Here is an 18697-nt window from a genome sequence, read left to right as displayed (position 1 = left end):
CATTGTTTCACAGCAATAGTCATTAATTTATGTAATCTCATGACACAGTCAACAGAGAGCTAAGATCTTAATGATTTGGACTAGTTAATGCATCTGTATGTCAACTTTGATAACTTTATAGGACCAGGGTGCAACCTGGTTTTGTCTGGTGCAGCTAAGCTTAATGTCAATATGCACCTGATGCAAGTTAAATCAGGTTCCTTAAATCAAGCCCTGGGTTCCACTGTGTTTCTTGTGAAACAATTGGATATATTGTATAGCATTCGAAAAACTGTTCACTGTGTAAGATAAATAACAATGTTCCAAAATACATGTACATGTAGTACATTCATAAATTGTGAATAGTTATGTTTCATATTTGTTTTCATATACGTTTGTTCTTTGTATTTATGCAGAAAACATTTGCTGTGAGCAGTTTTTTAAGTGTCTGTCTCCACATCCAGGTGAGCTAAAGTGCTGTGACCCTTTTATCCATTTGCTATATCTAACTGTCAGAAAATGTCTGTCACATATTCTAAATTATTTGATGTACATCTGTCCAAGCCCAAATATAATTTTAAAAATTCCTTTGTGTTGACATCTCTTAAATCTATGGACATTTATCATGTTTATTTTGTTCCTGACATCAGTTTGGGAAAATGAGTGAGTTGCGTTTACAGCTTTAGAAATATTCTAGAAATATCATAGAGGCAGACACCAGTAGTGGGCTTCATGCATTGTACACCCGTGAAGATTCCCGGGTAGAATAGGTCTTCAGCAACCCATGCTTGCCGTAAAAGGTGACTATGCTTGTCGTAAAAGGCGGCTAACGGGATCGGGTGGTCAGGCTCGCTGACTTGGTTGATGCATGTCATCGATCCCAATTGCGTTGGTCGATGCTCATGATATTAATCACTGGGTTGTCTGGTCCAGACTCGATTATTTATAGACCGCCGTCATATAGCTGAAATATTGCTGAGTGCGGCGTTAAACAACAAACCAAAACCAACCAACCAACCAACCAATCATGCATTGTACCCATTTGTGAAATTGAACCAGACCTTCCGTGTGACAAGCGAACTCTATAATCTGTTGGGGAAACTGAAGACGAGAGTTTGCTGACGTGCTTTCAAAGTGGTATTAAACCACAGTTCGTAAGGGTCCTGGAATAGTTTTGAAAAAAATGATAGAAAATTGTTACAAATCCATGGATTTTGTTTTATACCATCAATATATTTCTGGTGATATATGCTTTGCAAAAAAATAATGCAAAAGTAGTAAAATCGTAAATATCTGACATAGTGTTGCCAACATCCATGCAGAATTAATACAAAAAATGAACTGGTCATTTCTGCATGACTTGGGATTGATTTGTGTGGAAAAAATGAGGTACCGCAGAAAGTTGATGAAAAGATGGAACAATAAAAAAAACACAACCGCGTGAGCCTAGTGCTGAAACACACCAACATGACATGCACGTGCAACACCACTTGTTATGCTCTAAAAACATCGAGTTCTCATTTGCATGCAATCACAATCTTACAGCAAGTGAACAGCAAAAACATGCCACGATTGACGGAAGCCCAACACAACAACGCCATCGGCTGACTGCAAATGGGAGAATCATCTTCAGCTGTACCCAGGTTTTCCCATGTAGCACCAAGCACCATTACAAGACTGTGGAACCGTTATCAAGACACACAGGACCCTCCCAGAACACTCAACAGTTATGTCAATACAGACTGTCTGTTGGGATTATTCACAGGCATGATGCATGACTACCAAGGAAACAATCATGGCGAACCTTCGATTCTGGCCCGCTGAAGAGATGCAACTCAGCCCCTCAATCCCCGGACTTTGAATAGCTTATGTAATTATACTGATATACAGTGATCCCTCGCTACAACGCTACCTTTGGGGTCCAAATAATTGATGGGCGTTAAAGATGATCAGCGGTTATACCGAGGTCGAGTCGTAGGTGGTAGATGACCAACAAAGCAGTACACATGCTCTGCCTACCTAACACGATCTACGTTGCATGTTTCAGAGTTTAAAAAATGATTAGAATAGAAGTTGTTAATCTTGAGTTTATTAATAATGTCCGTAAATTTTGGGAGCCACGTTTTACGCTTTACCGCACCCGAGTTAGCGCTATATTGAAGAGCGCAATAGCGAGGGAACACTCTACTACAACTACAATAAAATTATGCGAAGACGAAATTGGGAAAATTTGTGTCCGATCTTGTTGAAACCCCATGGGGGTATAACGAGGGCCCTCTTTTTGTTCACAAAATCAATATTATTTAAGAAATAAACAAAACTATTGGAAATAATCAAAGTTAGAGGAGATGTTCATATGTATAAAATTAGATTTTGTGCCTTTCAGCACTAAATGAGATGAACAGCTAGTGAGTGAGTGTGTGCGTAAATATGGTGAATTAGGATCAATCTCATTAAAATCAGATTTTATTTCTCACTACCCCCTAATCAAAGATCTGAGGAAATCCCATTATGGGTCACATCCAAACGACCTTTCGCCAACTATGACCAACCAATGAAATAACTTACAAGAATTCAACATCGGCCAATCAGAAAGCAGCTATCTCGAGCTTTACAGCACTGGTCTCAAACTGGCGACTTCATTACAGACTATGTTTCGTGGTAGTCAGAACTAAGATCTGATCTTGAAGAGACTGCGGTAAGTGAGTGAGTGAGTATGGTTTAACGCCGCCTTTAGCAATATTCCAGCAATATCACGGCGGGGACACCAGAAATGGGCTTCACACATTGTACCCAAGTCGGGAATCGAACCCGGGTCTTCTGCGTGACGAGCGAACGCTTTAACCACTAGGCTACCAGACCGCCCCGACTGAGGTAAGATAAGGGACCTTTTGGACCCACAGGGAATGTCAAATTTTACAGTTCTGGAATGCTGAAATATCGGTATAAAACATCAGACATGTACAAATGACTGACATGTAGTATCTTTCTTCCTTATTTTTGCAAGTTTGGATTTCTGACAAGATCAAATACATAAGTATGGCTAAAATGAGAAAAAGGCAGATTTTTTCTTCAAATGAAAATCTAAGTACAATGTATGAGCCAGTCCGTAACCCAACATGATCTTTTTTATCATGTGACTCAACTGTTATTATCTACATCTACAAAAATCAGTTTGGGTAGAAACCTTGCTCCTGTTCAAATATCAGAAAATGCTTCCTGAAAAACTCGAAAATCAGCCGTGCTGACACATTTGATCCATATCTATGTATCTGTCCCAAACATGCAGCTGTTGGAATGAACATAGTCTAGTTCTCATTCATATCAAGTTCAAAAAGTTTTACTCAGTTGTTAAATTATGCAGACCCTGTGGGCCGAAGAGGCCCTTTTCCACCCACCATTCCTGTGTTCGTCATTGAGTAGAGACATCCACCATTGGATCTAATCCCTACAACCTTGAAGCTCATCACAGCCTGCTCAAACGAAAACACAGATAAAAAATGACGTAAAACATCAAATTATAGATGGGTAAAATGGTTCCTGTTAGTTTTTTGGACCTCGCTCAGATAATGAAACTGCGCTCAAGTTTTAAAAGAAAAGTCAAATTCCCCTGTTTTGGGGTCAAACTGGACATGGAGTACGATGGTATGCCCTGCGCTGACGGTGCGAGGAGTTTTCAGCAGATGCACCCCCTGTCTGGTGTAGTAATCCCAGTCAACATTCTCTCCCACGCGGAGACTCGTCCGTGGACCCGTGGTCACCGTCCCTTCCTCCCCGAACTCGTACTCCGTCCACACAGCAACACCATTCAGGCTTCCGTCTCTGCAAATAAAACAAGCCTGACTTTCTCACATCCACACTCATCTCCATGTCAATACATCACCATCTTCCCGAGGCAAGAGAGTTGACTGACTTTAAAAGTCCAGTTTCCATCCTTGCTAAACTAGGCTGGTATTCCTGGGCTCGATTATAGTGCCACCAGTTATGTCCCTTCTAAGCCTCTCCTATGGACCAATCAGATTCCACCTCTCGTATCACTTGCATTTGCTTCAAACAAAACAGCGGCGCCCAGTCAAGACGATCTGATCGATAATCAAGGCCTATATTGTGATAAAACAGATCTTACATCGCAAAATACATCAAATCATGTGAGCACCTTGATTAAAAACATGAAAAGATTTGAAAATATCTGTTGACAACGAGTTGGCAGTGCACATGCTTTGCAAATCCTGCAATCAACCGAAATCTGCACGACAGTTTACAAACCGGATTTCGATTTCGTTGCGCGATCTTAATTGGACTATGCATAGACTGCTATAAGGTGTAAACATTATGAGTGTCTATGTTCAGTCAGGTTTGTTGGTTTGTTCTTAAATGCCGCACTTTGCAATATTCCAGCTATATGACGGCAGTCTGTAAATAATCAAGTTTGGACCAGACAATCCAGTGATTGACACATCAGCGTCCATCCAAGCAATTGGGATACGATGACATGCATCAACCAAGTCAGCGAGCCTGACCACCCGATCCTGTTAGTTGCCTCCTCTAACAAGCATAATCGACTTTAACCGCAATCAATTGTCGAACACCTATTCTACCCTAGATTTTCACGGGTCGGAGGACAAGTGATGGGTTCATGGGTGATGATGGGGGTGGTCGGGTAGCCTAGTGGTTAAAGCGTTTGCTCATCACGCCGAAGACCCGGGTTCGATTCCCGACATGGGTACAATGTGTGAGGCCCATTACTGGTGTCCCCCGTAGTGATATTGCTTGAATATTGCTAAAAGCGGTGTAAAACCATACACACTCACTCATGCATCAACCAAGTTGGCAAGTCTAACCGCCCAATGCCATTGGCTGCCTCTTACGACAGACATCAGTTGCTGAAGACCAATTCTGAGGCGGATCTTCATGGGTCTGATTTGTTTGAGATTGGATGGGTCCAGGATATTTATCATAATAGAATGGCGATATATAACACACTGGATATGACGATGATGCACCAAACTAGCATGATATTGAACATGTTGAATAAAGTATTTTTTGTTTTTTCAAAATAACATACAACTGCAAAGAGCTTTCTTACCCAAATAGATACATAGAGTGAAAAAAAGATTTTTGTTCCATTAAATATTTGTAAACAGAAGTTATCCCGCGCATGTGTTTTCAGCATGTTCAGATGGTAAATGTCCTATATTAGGAATAACACTGTAGCGAGCCATGGTGAAAAGTCACCAATTAAATGCCTGCCTGATGTGTATACAAAGTTTCATGAATCAGACTGATTGTTTCTAAGTTATGCTCCATGAAACATGATGGACATACAGAGTACAATTCTAAATTGCAAAACTTCATTGAGCAGGGGAAATTCAATTAGTTGCCATAAAAGTTGTTAATATTTGGAACATGGGCACTGCTTACGTTTTCATTTGTAGTTCCACGCTGGCTTGAACGCTCTTCTCCTTCAAGTCTTTGTACTGAAGCTTGATGACGTCAACAGCAGAGGACAGCGCTCTGCCAGGGTACTCCCACAGCGGCTGTGGCTCAATGTTACTGTCCGAGATGTCCGACGAACTCTGTCACAATAAACAAACCTATGAGTACTGAATCAGACAGAAAAAAAACACCTGACCCCCGACCCTATGGTAAAGACATGATCGGAATTGTCTCCTGACGTCCAAGGTACAGATTTTGACATAAGTACAAAGGTGAAGTTGGCAATCCCAAACTGGCTTTGTTTGCTCTAATTTCTGAACATCTATCTCCAAATTTGACCGTTTAATTGGTTCTTTTAACATTTTATTTCATATCATTCGATAACTGATATCATGGATATAATCATGATAATAATTATTAATAACTGTACATAATTTTGATTTATTAATAAGATAAATAACACTTGTGGAGACGTTTTTGTGCCACATGCAGAATTCCGTGAGCCACTGACAGGCAGTCCTGTGTACAAGTGAGTCTCTCAGGTAGACACATACACGTAACATCCTCTAACATATAGGGCTGGGGCGAGTCCAAATTGTCTTCCCGGGTACCCGTTCCCTATTACCCGACCCTAGCCGGGTACCCGCTGTAGGTCTCAAGTTTTACTGGAGTCCTGGCAAAAGCAGCTTAGATACACGAATAAAACAATCTGATTGTGTATACTCTGACGTTGACTGAAGCTTTATCTTTACTCAAACAAATAAAAGTCAGAAGGAATGTGTGCATAGGATTGCGAACTTTCAGTGACTTGTGTAACCTTTGGAGTTTGACTATCATCATCATTAAACAATATATCACGTGACTAACCACATGTCTGGGTGGTCCTGTGAGTACCCAGGACACAATAGGATCTGTGTATGAATACAATGCCTGAGTAAACTGCCCCATTTATCATATACAATGTAGTGCCTGATGATTGGGGCGGGGGAGATTCTCTATAGCTTGGTACCTACTTCAATTAACCGGTCAAACTCGGTAAGATCAAAGCCCTCACAGACACCAACAGGAGCCCGAATCTTCCACATGTGGTTGAAGTCCATAGCAACAGCTTTCATCACCATCTTCCCTGGCAGAACAACGGCATTATCAGCAAGGTGAGCGTCAAGGTCGTAAATGGCGTACCACATGTGGACATTGTGCCATGGCAACATAGAGGAGGAGAAGTAGGGTTCCCCTACAATTACATCCACCTGCAAATGAAATATTTTGTTTGACTTCAAATGTTTAAGAAATATATAATTACTGATTCATTACTTTTTTTATTTATCTGAAATATTTTCAGTCCTGAAAGTCTCCTGGTAAATAAAAAATGTTGAACCTATTTTGTATTTTACTTTTTACTTTTTTTTTAAGGCTTTTCAATTAGTTTCAATATTATCTTGATTGGTGACATAAAAAAGAGATTAGACTGAAACAAGTAAATTCAATTTGCCTCCTAGGTGAAAAAGAAACTCAATTGCCACTGTTTTTGGCACCTGACAACCAAAACTGTTATTTTTTACCTTATGACTAAAATCAATACCCAAAGACAACTGAGTATCTTGAACTGAGGTTGAAAGATTAAAACAACTTAATATATCCTAAAACAATCGAATGCATGAAAAAATTAAAAAAGCTTTTCACATCCACCCTTTGCCTGCTTGAATATCTCTCTTCCCTCCTGGAAAAAGGTCAGTGAATTTCATTTTTAATCAACCAAGACCACTTTGTATATTTCCAGAAAGGTATTCAAAGAAGGGAAGTAACTCTGCCTTGGGCTCTGTTTTTTAAGTCTTTTCACTTCTCAACACCAAAACAGGAACAGCTGTACTACGACAAGAGAACAATAAAGATTCTCAAAACACACAAGTCTCTGACACTGCAAGTCTCTGTGTCCCACCTTCTGTTGGATTCCTTGATAGAGGTAGTCCCATACACTGATGCTTGTCATTATTGTATTATACCTTTACTTATAAACCTCCAGCAACGTCATCCTATTGTTCTCTGGTCGGGTTAAATCTCATAAACAGGGACGCTGTAATGTCCCTGGGATTTTATATAATATCCCTGGGATTTTATAGGATATTCAAGTCATGTTTGCTATATAATGTGTTATAATATCCGATTTTATATAATGTCCTGGGTATTTTATTTATACAACTTCGGTTCAATTTGTAACATGTAATGAAATGTAAAATCAAATGACAAATATTTTCTTTATATTCCCGAGGATCGAACTTGCAACCTTCGTATCTATAGCCCAGTGAGTGTACCACAAGGCTACAGAGGCGCTGGTAAATCAATATGTTTTTAGGATGTCCTTTTAAAGATCCATATGCCAGCAACAGATATTTTACGCCTGTTTCCTAATGTTCGTGGAAAGTGTGGTCGAAACATAAAAATGTTGATAAATGTTGTTTTTAGTTTCTTTTTTCGGTTCATAAGTTAGATAAAACACTTCCCCTCGGGGTGTTAGTGATATTTAAAACCCTTTCCCTCGGAAAATCCCTCGGGGCAAGGTTTTAAATGTCATAACAACCCTCAGACGTGTTTTATCCTATACATACAGCAGGTACCCAGGTACTGGTATCTGCTCAAATGTGGTTTTATTTGTTCCCCGACCAGTGGATCCATTAGCAGTTCAGTTATCATTGTCAACTCCCTGGGAGTGTGCAACCCAAGCTGCCTACAGGCACTAGAATGTTTTTACACCCACCTGACATACCTGGTACCCGTTTCCTGCTGGGTGTACAGAGGCACATTGGAACTAAGTCACTTGCCCAGGCTGACACCACAAGTTTTGACACTTGTGTTTCAGGTGTATGTATGTATTCGTTTTTCCACCACCTGGATACCCACCATCGGACGAGTGGATTCTTTGAGTGCACAGGGTGTATGTACGATACACTAGGTGTAGTGACAACACTGTAAAGACCTGTAAACATTGTTGGTCCCAAGGCTGAATAACAACCCAGTCACTAGCGGGATTCAATCTCAGCACCTCGTGCTTGCTAGCCTGGCGCTTTTGTCCACTTGCCCACTCTGCCCCTAAATGTCATACAAAGTGACAATGGCTGGTCTTAATATCAATCACTGGTTTGAGTGGTCCTTACTTTACAGTCGCCAATCCCAGATTTATCGATCAGGAAACAGTTTATCAGCGCTATAGCCCTGCTTGTTGGTGCCAAGCCCTAATAGAACTGAAATTGCTCACAGCAGTACTGAACACAACTCACTAACTCACTCACAAAATCAAGCATTATAGCTTTTGTCTGTTTGTTTTGTTGTTAAACGCCGCACTTAGCAATATTCCAGCTATATGACAGCGGTCTGTAAACAATCAAATCTGGACCAGACAATCCAGTGATTGACATCATGAGCATTTATCTACGCAATTGGGATACGATGACATACCTCAACCAAGTCAGCGAGCCTCACCACCCGATCCCGTTAGTTGTCTCTTACGACAAGCATAGTCGCTTTTGACGACAAGCATGGGTTGCTGAAGACTTATTCTACCCTGGATTTTCAAGGGTACACAGACGTTCTGAGGATGTGAACTTTGTACCTGCAGATTGTCAAGGTCGTCCCGGCTGATCTCGTTTGGCTGTTTGTTGATGACGGTGACTCGGTCTCTGAGATTGTTATGCTGGATGAGAGCATCAGTGATCCTCTTGTACATGGGGTTCGTCTCAATCACAAACACCTGACAACAAACGATTCACAATATCAGGGTTTGTAACGGCAACAAATAACATGAAATCCTCAACAGTCCTGATGAAAGGTTTTTGTTTGCATGGGGCTGGCCATTTAATATTCTGGGAAATACAAAAGCAAACACATACAGTAGATTAGATTTGTTACCTTCCTTGCTCTTGAGGCCACCATCACAGGCAGCAGACTTCCATCGCTGATGCACAGACACACACTGGTCTCTTTCACATGCTGAAACACAAGCAGCCAGTGTCATGATCCACCAGTGTAACACAAGCAGACAGTGTCATGATCCATCAGTGTAACACAAGCAGCCAGTGTCATGATCCACCAGTGTAACACAAGCAGACAGTGTCATGATCCACCTGTGTAACACAAGCAGCCAGTGTCATGATCACCAGTGTAACATAAGCAGACAGTGTCATGATCCACCAGTGTAACACAATCAGTGTCATGATCCACCAGTGTAACACAAGCAGACAGTGTCATGATCCACCAGTGTAACACAATCAGTGTCATGATCCACATGTGTAACACAAGCAGCCAGTGTCATGATCCACCAGTGTAACACAATCAGTGTCATGATCCACCAGTGTAACACAAGCAGACAGTGTCATGATCCACCAGTGTAACACAATCAGTGTCATGATCCACCAGTGTAACACAAGCAGCCAGTGTCATGATCCACCAGTGTAACACAAGCACAGTGTCATGATCCACCAGTGTAACACAAGCAGCCAGTGTCATGATCCACCAGTGTGACACAAGCAGCCAGTGTCATGATCCACCAGTGTAACACAATCAGTGTCATGATCCACCAGTGTAACACAAGCAGACAATGTCATGATCCACCAGTGTAACACAATCAGTGTCATGATCCACCAGTGTAACATAAGCAGACAGTGTCATGATCCACCAGTGTAACACAATCAGTGTCATGATCCACCAGTGTAACACAAGCAGACAGTGTCATGATCCACCAGTGTGACACAAGCAGCCAGTGTCATGATCCACCAGTGTAACACAATCAGTGTCATGATCCACCAGTGTAACACAAGCAGACAATGTCATGATCCACCAGTGTAACACAATCAGTGTCATGATCCACCAGTGTAACATAAGCAGACAGTGTCATGATCCACCAGTGTAACACAATCAGTGTCATGATCCACCAGTGTAACAAGCAGACAGTGTCATGATCCACCAGTGTAACACAATCAGTGTCATGATCCACCAGTGTAACACAAGCAGCCAGTGTCATGATCCAACAGTGTGACACAAGCAGACAGTGTCATGATCCACCAGTGTAACACAAGAAACAGTGTCATGATCCACCAGTGTAACACAAGCACAGGGTCATGACCCACCAGTGTAACACAAGCCTACAGTGTCATGATCCACCAGTGTAACCCAGACAATGTCATGATCCACCAGTGTAACACAATCAGTGTCATGATACACCAGTGTAATACAATCAGTGTCATGATCCACCAGTGTAACACAGACAGTGTCATGATTCACCAGTGTAACACAAGCAGACAGTGTCATGATCCACCAGTGTAACACAAGCAGTGTCATGATCCACCAGTGTAACACAGACAGTGTCATGATCCACCAGTGTAACACAAGCAGACAGTGTCATGATCCACCAGTGTATATATCAGCACCTGTTAAGGAATCGAGAATCACTGGAATAAATGGGCAATTCTGGAAATAGGAGAGTTGTGTCTGTAACTATGGTTACACATACACACATTAAACTGGAAATGAATCTACATGAATCATGAAATTTTTTTGTTTGTCTTAAATAATCGAGTCTGGACAAGATAACTAAGCATGCTAAGTGACATCAGAGGACAGTGACATGTTAGCAACCAAGTCACCGAGTACAACCACCAAATAAGTCAAGTCATCTCACATATCGAACAAGCTTCATATTCATTCTGTTACAGTGATGTGAGATGAAGATGTGAGATGTAGATGGAGTGCCTACCTTCTTGAGAGCAGCCTGGAAGATGCTGACTCGGCACGGGTCCCCCATCATCCCGATTCGCGTCCGACTCAGGGTCGTGTGAAACCCACAGGTACACAATGGCCGCTCCAATACATGCGAGGTATCTCTGGAACATACAGAGGATCCTGTAGCATGACCACCCAATACAACGCTTAGCCTCACAACAAGGTTGCTGGGGACCTATTTTAAGCTTAAGCGGATCTTACCAACAACTTCAAGCAGATAAATATCTAACTCAGATCAACAATGTGTGATAATAGTTTAGATATAGAACCGAAACAAAATTTAGACCCTTTTTTCCTCTAAACATCAACATCATAGGCTAAGTAGTACTAGACATATTTCATGCTGTTGTACTTGATCAAGAAACGAAAAAAGGCATGATTATCTGTGATAAACAAATTCCTGAACTACACAACATACCCCTGCTTAGTGACATCGAACCAGAGACTGTACTCGTCATGGCAACTGACGAGGCTGAAAGGTTCACTCCGGGACACGGTCAAGGGGTTGCTGGGGTAGTAGATAGCCTGCATCCAGTGATCCCGCCACTACAACATTGACATCATCATCACCACCATTATCATCATCATCATTATCATTATAATCACAAGTCATCATCCTCATCTTCAGCATGCTACCAATTCAGTAGATTAATGATTGACTACAAAACACTTTGTCCTGTATGACAGTCATCAACATAATGTTTATGTTTGTGTATGTGGGCTTACTGATTTACCCAGGCTTCCTACCAACCAATGATGGTTATTTTTGTAAAATGTTTTCTGTCCGTATTTTTTTCACAAGTTAAAAAATATCAAATTGAAAAAACAAAATTGAAATACACTTTTTTTAGGTTAAGAATACAAACTTACGTATATTTACAACAAATGTGCAATTGGTTAAACTATGAGTCAAGCATAACCAACACTGTACTCATGACAATATATTCTTCTAACACTTTTACAAATGATTAATCTGAAACATATTTTCTTCTTTGTTTTCTTCTCCCTCACAGAATCTAATGAAGCATGAACCAGATCATCGTCCTGAGGCAAGGGAGTTAACTAACTATAAAAGTCCTGTTTCCACCCTTGAACTAGGCTGGAAATATGGAGTTCTATATTGGCCGGATTAACGGGTCTATGCATAGTCCAATCAAAATCGCTTAACATAATCAACATCTGGTTCGTAAACTGCCTTGCAGATTTCGGTCCATCACACGATTTGCAAAGCAAGTGTACCAACAAGTGGGCGTCAACAGATATTTTCATAAATCTTTTCATGTTTTTCATCAAGGTGCTCACGTGATTTGATGCACATTGCGAAGTAAGACCCGTTTTATCACAATATAGATCTTGATTATCGATCAGATCGTCTTGACAGGGATCCGCCATTTTGTTTGAAGCAAATGCAAGTGATACGAGAGGTGGAATCTTATTGGTCAATAGGTGGGACATAGAAGGTAGCATAACTCGTATTAGCAACTGGTGGCGCTATGATTGAGCCCAGAAATTCCAGCCTTGTTCGGCGACTTTTACAGTCAGTTAACTCCCTTGCCTCGGGAAAGACGGAACCTGATTCTTGATGCCAACACCGTGGGCATTTTGTCATGGTTACAAAGTGACAAATATCACCAGATATATCACCTTACCGGCAAGTCGCTTCCATCCGGATGGGCCCATCGAGGTGCACAGCTAAGAGTTATCTCCCCTTTGGGGTCCATCTCACAGTCCCACCACATGAAGATAGCATCCACAGTCCCATCATCGTCTGCAGACACCGTAACTTCACTCCTCCGGTCAGACTTCAGACCCCCCTTACAGTTGAAGTCAAACCTGTCAATGTCATATACAGTGTGACCTGATTAATTTGACAACCTCACAACTATGAATTACAGTCAAATCCTAAAGAACCCTGCCAGTGAGAAATATAGTGAAATCCTGTTAATCCAACAACCCTACCAAAGAGAAATAAAAAAAACACTGTTTATCCAACAACCCTTCTGAAGAAAAATACAGTTAATCTGAGGCTTAAAAAAAAATTAAATGAAAAATTGGTTCCCAGATAACGTCTTTTGAAAATATAGTGCGGGCAGGTGGTGTTTGTTTCTTTTTCTTTGCTTGTTCAAACTAGTATGTGACCAAATAAACAGTTGTGTACCATCACCCTGGGAAAGGGCCTCCCTACACAAACAAGCATACAAACTCCTATTGCCACCATGACTATAACACAAGATGTGCAGTAAAGCGGTGCGTATGTAAGGGGAGTAACTTGTGTGCTATATTGGATTGCACTGTTTTTAAGTACTGGGTATTAGGATTATTTAATTGTTTTGAAAATGGAAATAAAAACAAAACGTGTGGCAGACTTTATAATGATTCTGGCGGTGCTTGAGAACCAAGACTATTTTTTTTAGCCTGACATTGCAGTCCATCCAGCTAACAGGTTGGTACCAAGTGTGTGAATGTTGTGATGCTCCTGAGGGCTCCTACCTAAACACCATCAACGGCGCCGACAGCGGTGTGAACTGCTGTGGTGGTAGCTGGTCCAGCTGGAGGTCATGCAGGGACGGCGCTCCACCACACTGCGACACTGCACCTGGAACACTGCCATCCATGTTCGAGGTGTCAATCTGGTTCCAGCGCCGTACCAATTCTGAGGACACTGGCTGTGCGAACATGTTGGCAGCTCTAGGGATGACTAAACAGTCTTCCTGGGAACAGAGGATATATCTTTACACCTTTGCACTACAACTGTGAAATATTGACCTTCACCTTAATAGAGTTTGGCACATATCTCTGTGGAGATGCCCAGTACAATCATAGAGACAGGTCTTATGGAAAAGTAGGGCAGCATCACAATCCATGCATCATTGCCTTACCCAATAAGTACTTTAAATAAAGGAACCAAATATCTTTTGTCAAGAATTTGGTACCATGAATATTTTTGTACCCACCTCAGGACGCATTTTATATTTTTCTGCATCCATTCTCTACATTTGTGTGTACTGGAAGAACATTTCTGTGTTGAGTAAAACCCTGAACTGAGTCGGGACCAGACAAATCAGTGATTGATTTCAAGATTAATGATCCACTCCAATAACATGCAATCGACCAAGTCACCAAGCGAGTCTATCCGATCAATTAACTCACCATGTACAACAGCCATAGGTTACTATGGACAAGTCTGGGTTTAGATCACATATAGAATTTCCAAGCCTCTAACGTTCTGTATTGCTTCAACCTTGGGCGTTGGGCACCCTACACCACCCTCTAGATCCACGTCCACCAGCACCACATGCTTATAATGAGAGCTGACCGTCAGAATCGTGTAGTTATAATGTGTGATCTGGCTTCGAGTGTCACCACGCCTTGATGGGACGTGGACTGATGCACACACTAGCGAACACTAGATTGCCTACTTATTGACTAAAACATTTACTTAAAAGACAATATTCAGCATGTTTTGAGATCAAGTGACTGGAGGAATTGACCAATCAGCTGTCATGCATGGCTGCTGTATACATACCACCAGCAGTTCCTGGTGTGCATGGTTGAATGTTCCTATGGCGCCCTCGCCAATCAGTTCCGTATCAAACACCTCGGTCACCAGAATATTGGCTCTGTGGGGCATATCACCATCTGCAGATAAAGGTCATGTGTATATCATGTGTATACCATGTGTATACCATGTGTATACCATGTGTATACCTTGTTTATATCATGTATACCTTGTTTATATCATGTGTATATATATATGGATAACTTAGAGTCATGTAAGGAGACGAAAAACTAAAAGTAGAACTTTTCCTTGGTCCCGAGTCATTAAATATGGGCAATTTGAATGTTAAACAAGAACAAATGTTGTTATGCTCTGGCAACAATAATCTGAGCCCTTATCAACAGCCAAAACCGTGAACTGTGGAATTCAAGCCACCATGTCTCTGAACGGATCAATCAGTTCACAATGTTACAACAAATCTACAGAAGTTGGATCTTTTGCTTGTCCGGCATTCTCACATGACATGTCAGACAAGTCAGACATTGATTTCCATTCCCCTGCTAACCCCACAGAGTACAACTCACCTGGACCAACTGTCATCTCTGTTGATCTCTTTGGAATCAGACTAATTTTGTCCCCCAACTTGTTTTTCTGCATGATCTTTTTAGCACACTTTGCCATGGGTTTGAATGCCTAGAAAATCAAGAAAAGTATATCATATCAACGTGATCAAGGACAAGATCTATATTTTTGCTCATGTCAACAGTAAAACAGGGCCCGGAGTCATCCCAAAGACGACATCCTAACCTTGTCAGCTTGATGATGGGGTTTACCTCTTTGGTCATGTGGACAAGGTGTCCGACCTCGGATCAAGTCTGTGGTTTGAAGCACATCATGGTTTGGGAAATGTTATAGCTGGTTGGTCATACATTTCTAGTTTGCCTCATGTACAACTTACTGACATTCAAACCTAGTTTACAATACAACGAAATCCATCACATCCTCACATTGGCAATATGTCATTATATATAATTTACATGTCCTAAATTGAGACATCTACAGGATACTCACTCCTCAGTTAATTCATCTTTCAATAGTATATTACTCATCAGCTCATATCATGTCTGTGAACTAAAGATAATAATTTGCTGGAGAAAACTCAAACAACATCCTTTAACTGAAAATGTCAGCTTGAATATCAGTCCCTATGTACGACATCTGTTATTTCCATGCTACATCCTCACCTCGCATGCAGTTACAGAGTCAGCGCCAGCGGAGGCTGCCATCATGGACAGAAGACCAGTTCCTGTTCCAATGTCAAGGACATGAGCTTTTTCCCCTCGATCATGTAGCATCTTAATGGCTATTTTCAAGGCATCATAGTACTTTTGGTTCTGCAAGGATCAAAAAGATAAATGTACAAATAAACTGACTACAATAATCATGATAATGTATGAATTATGTAGTAGTTATTACCTCTTCTGACATTATCTTCACAGATGATGGAGCGAATTTGGTTGAATATGAAATGAGCAATATTGCTTGACAATCCCATCTTCCTGAGTGAAGGAAGTTTACTGACTGTAAAAGTCCAGTTTTTCCATCCTTGCCAAACTAGGCCAGAATTACTGAGTCATATTTTGGCTGGACAAACAAGTGCATGCAAGTGCAACAAGTGAACATCTTACCCTCTCCGTGTCATGCAGCATATCTGCATAAGCTGACCTGAAACATAATTACCTTCATTACAACCCAGATGTTAATCATGTAAATTATACTAATTAATGTCTTTACATGAAATCAAGTGACATACGCCCATATATGAAACATACAAAACAGCAATACTGGTAAGAATATATCATATTTTCCCGCCCCTTTAGTTATTCAGCTGTTAGTAAGTGACTATTAATTTTAAGTGGAGCGAACGTACGGTAGCTTTACCACAATATGTTTCCTCTAAATTATACAATCTCAAAAGTTGATTCTCATTTGGGACTGTACAAGCACAAATAATAAACCAAATTGGCAATCATCAGCTGTTTCTAAAAAAAATTGTGATTCAGTTGCACTTCATTAGTCGTCTGTAGGTTTAAAGATTCTAAGCATCAACGGCATATCAAGGACAGAAATTAAAAACGAGAAATTGAATGTTAGTTTTGTTTCCATGAAGACTTAGCTCACCTGGCTATTTCTTGGTGGTAATCATAATTTTCGTCCTGAATTATCCAGTCCATTTTGCCTGTAACTGGGTTGGCATGAGAGACGAAAGTGCTCATCTTAGACACAAATCGCGACAAAGACTTTTCGGTTGAACAAAATAAGCGCGTCAGTCCAAAACCGATTAGCATTGCATATTTCACACGACTCAGATGTTCAGCGAACTCATGTGCTCATGGAAGTCGCCATTTTGAAATATTATCTAAGGGACGTCACTCTAATGAAACGCCCATTTTTGCAGACCACAATAATATAATAATGTGACAAACGATGTTGCGTTAAACCTTGGACCCTAAATATAGAAGTGTCCATAGATAAACTTAATCAGAAAAGATACATTTTCTTTTATAATGTCACAAATAAGATGATTTAACATTACATACTGTAGCTGTTTGCGTAATTGATTCAATTTCTATTTTTCGATTTGTAGGTTGTTGTTTTTAAAAAAAAATTGAAACACGATCTGAATGGTATCAAACTTGGGAACTGGGGATCTCAATTAATAAAATGTATGAGAACACAGATATCGAATTTCCTGCGCGAGGGGAAGGGATCTTTTCTGAAGACGGTAAATCAACAAACTTGCAGAATTGTGTAATGCGCATTCTGTAAATATTTTTGTTCAGACATAATATTCAAATACAAGCGCAGCATGCATCTGCTCAAATAAACCCTTAAAAATACGATATTAATACACACGCTGTTTGTATCTTATCCTCGAATTTCCAGTGTTTATATCTCCATGTAGCTTGATAAATATCTAAATAGACACACTGAATACATATCATAATATAATTTTAATGTAACACAGTGGAAAATCGAGGATGACCTAGAGAACGTGTTCTTCATATTACATGCCGATTGTCATTTTTGCAGTGTTAACGTTTTTGAGTTTTATATATTTATTTTGAAAACACAGACTCCAGTCTCCCAAGATGAGTTTAGCAGCAGAAGGAAACAGTTTTGTTGTTTTTGTAATATACTAGTACACAGGAGCAAAGTGTTCCACCAAGCTGGTACCGGTACCGGTAAGCAGAATTATATGGTGAGTGCGTGAATTACTAAGTATGGTTTTCAGCAATATTCCAGCAATACCACAGCGAGGGACACCACAAATGGGTTTCACACATTGTACCCATGTGGCGAATTGAACCCGGACCTTCGACGGGACGAGCGAGCGCTTTCACCAATAGGCTACCCCACCACACCGGATATATTAAGTTAGAAAACAAATATAACAGTAATTTGGTGGAGCATCGGAGTGTAGAGTACTGAAGGAGAAAACACGCCTCCGATGGGTAGTGTTTTCTCTGGCTTATAAAGAGTTTAATTAACAAACAGACCCAATTAAAATTTGGCGCGATAAAACGAGACCATTATAAGTTAAGGATAAAACACGACTCTGAGGTCTTGGTTGAAAATCTTAAAACCGTGAACTAAAACCGAGGGTGTTTTATCAAACATATAAACAGATATCTTGCAGCATGCAGCATGAAGAACTTAAAACTGAACAACTTCTCATCACCTGGCACGGTAGATCAGTGGGAAAACAGTTGGTTACAAAAGTAAACACGATGTATGAGGTTGCAATTTCTATTCCCGTCATCCATAATGGAAACCTTAATGTCTTGTCTTCGATATTAGAACATTGGACGTTTGAAACACCAAGTACAAATCTCATCTACTATACCATCAGGTCTTACCAGGAAAAAGTAAAACCTCATTCCAGGGGATGAGGTCTTACCAGGAAAAAGTAAAACCTCCCAAGATGTTATTGCGAAATTGGAAGATACC

The 18697-nt window shown here is 40.6% G+C and overlaps 1 protein-coding gene across 1 annotated transcript; it reads right to left on the bottom strand.

Moving 5' to 3' along the window:
• Positions 1–1192: 1192 nt before the first annotated feature.
• Positions 1193–17079, bottom strand: LOC139449428 (protein arginine N-methyltransferase 7-like). The gene is made up of 14 exons (XM_071230819.1): positions 16868–17079; positions 16375–16411; positions 15931–16080; positions 15271–15379; positions 14714–14826; positions 13678–13898; positions 12837–13020; positions 11606–11733; positions 11162–11288; positions 9319–9399; positions 9023–9160; positions 6429–6665; positions 5401–5555; positions 1193–3801 (listed from the first exon to the last, which is right to left on the bottom strand). Exons 1-14 carry the CDS (start codon positions 17032–17034, stop codon positions 3561–3563), a joined length of 2088 nt encoding a protein of 695 aa, XP_071086920.1. The 5' UTR covers positions 17035–17079; the 3' UTR covers positions 1193–3560.
• Between the last annotated feature and the right edge of the window lie 1618 nt (positions 17080–18697).

This window comes from Haliotis cracherodii, unplaced genomic scaffold (genome assembly GCF_022045235.1).
Source record: "Haliotis cracherodii isolate W230 unplaced genomic scaffold, xgHalCrac1.p SCAF_10, whole genome shotgun sequence".
Taxonomy (NCBI): domain Eukaryota; kingdom Metazoa; phylum Mollusca; class Gastropoda; order Lepetellida; family Haliotidae; genus Haliotis; species Haliotis cracherodii.
The sequence above is the reverse complement of the archived record's forward strand: the minus strand, read 5'-3'. Positions and strand labels throughout refer to the sequence as shown.

Excerpts from the sequence above, each read along its gene's own strand:
- LOC139449428 (XM_071230819.1), bottom strand. The coding sequence starts at position 17,034 with ATGCTAATCGGTTTTGGACTGACGCGCTTATTTTGTTCAACCGAAAAG. Across the intron at positions 16,412-16,867 it reads TACCACCAAGAAATAGCCAG|GTCAGCTTATGCAGATATGC; the intron begins GTGAGCTAAGTC and ends ATTATGTTTCAG. Across the intron at positions 13,899-14,713 it reads CACACCAGGAACTGCTGGTG|GAAGACTGTTTAGTCATCCC; the intron begins GTATGTATACAG and ends CTCTGTTCCCAG.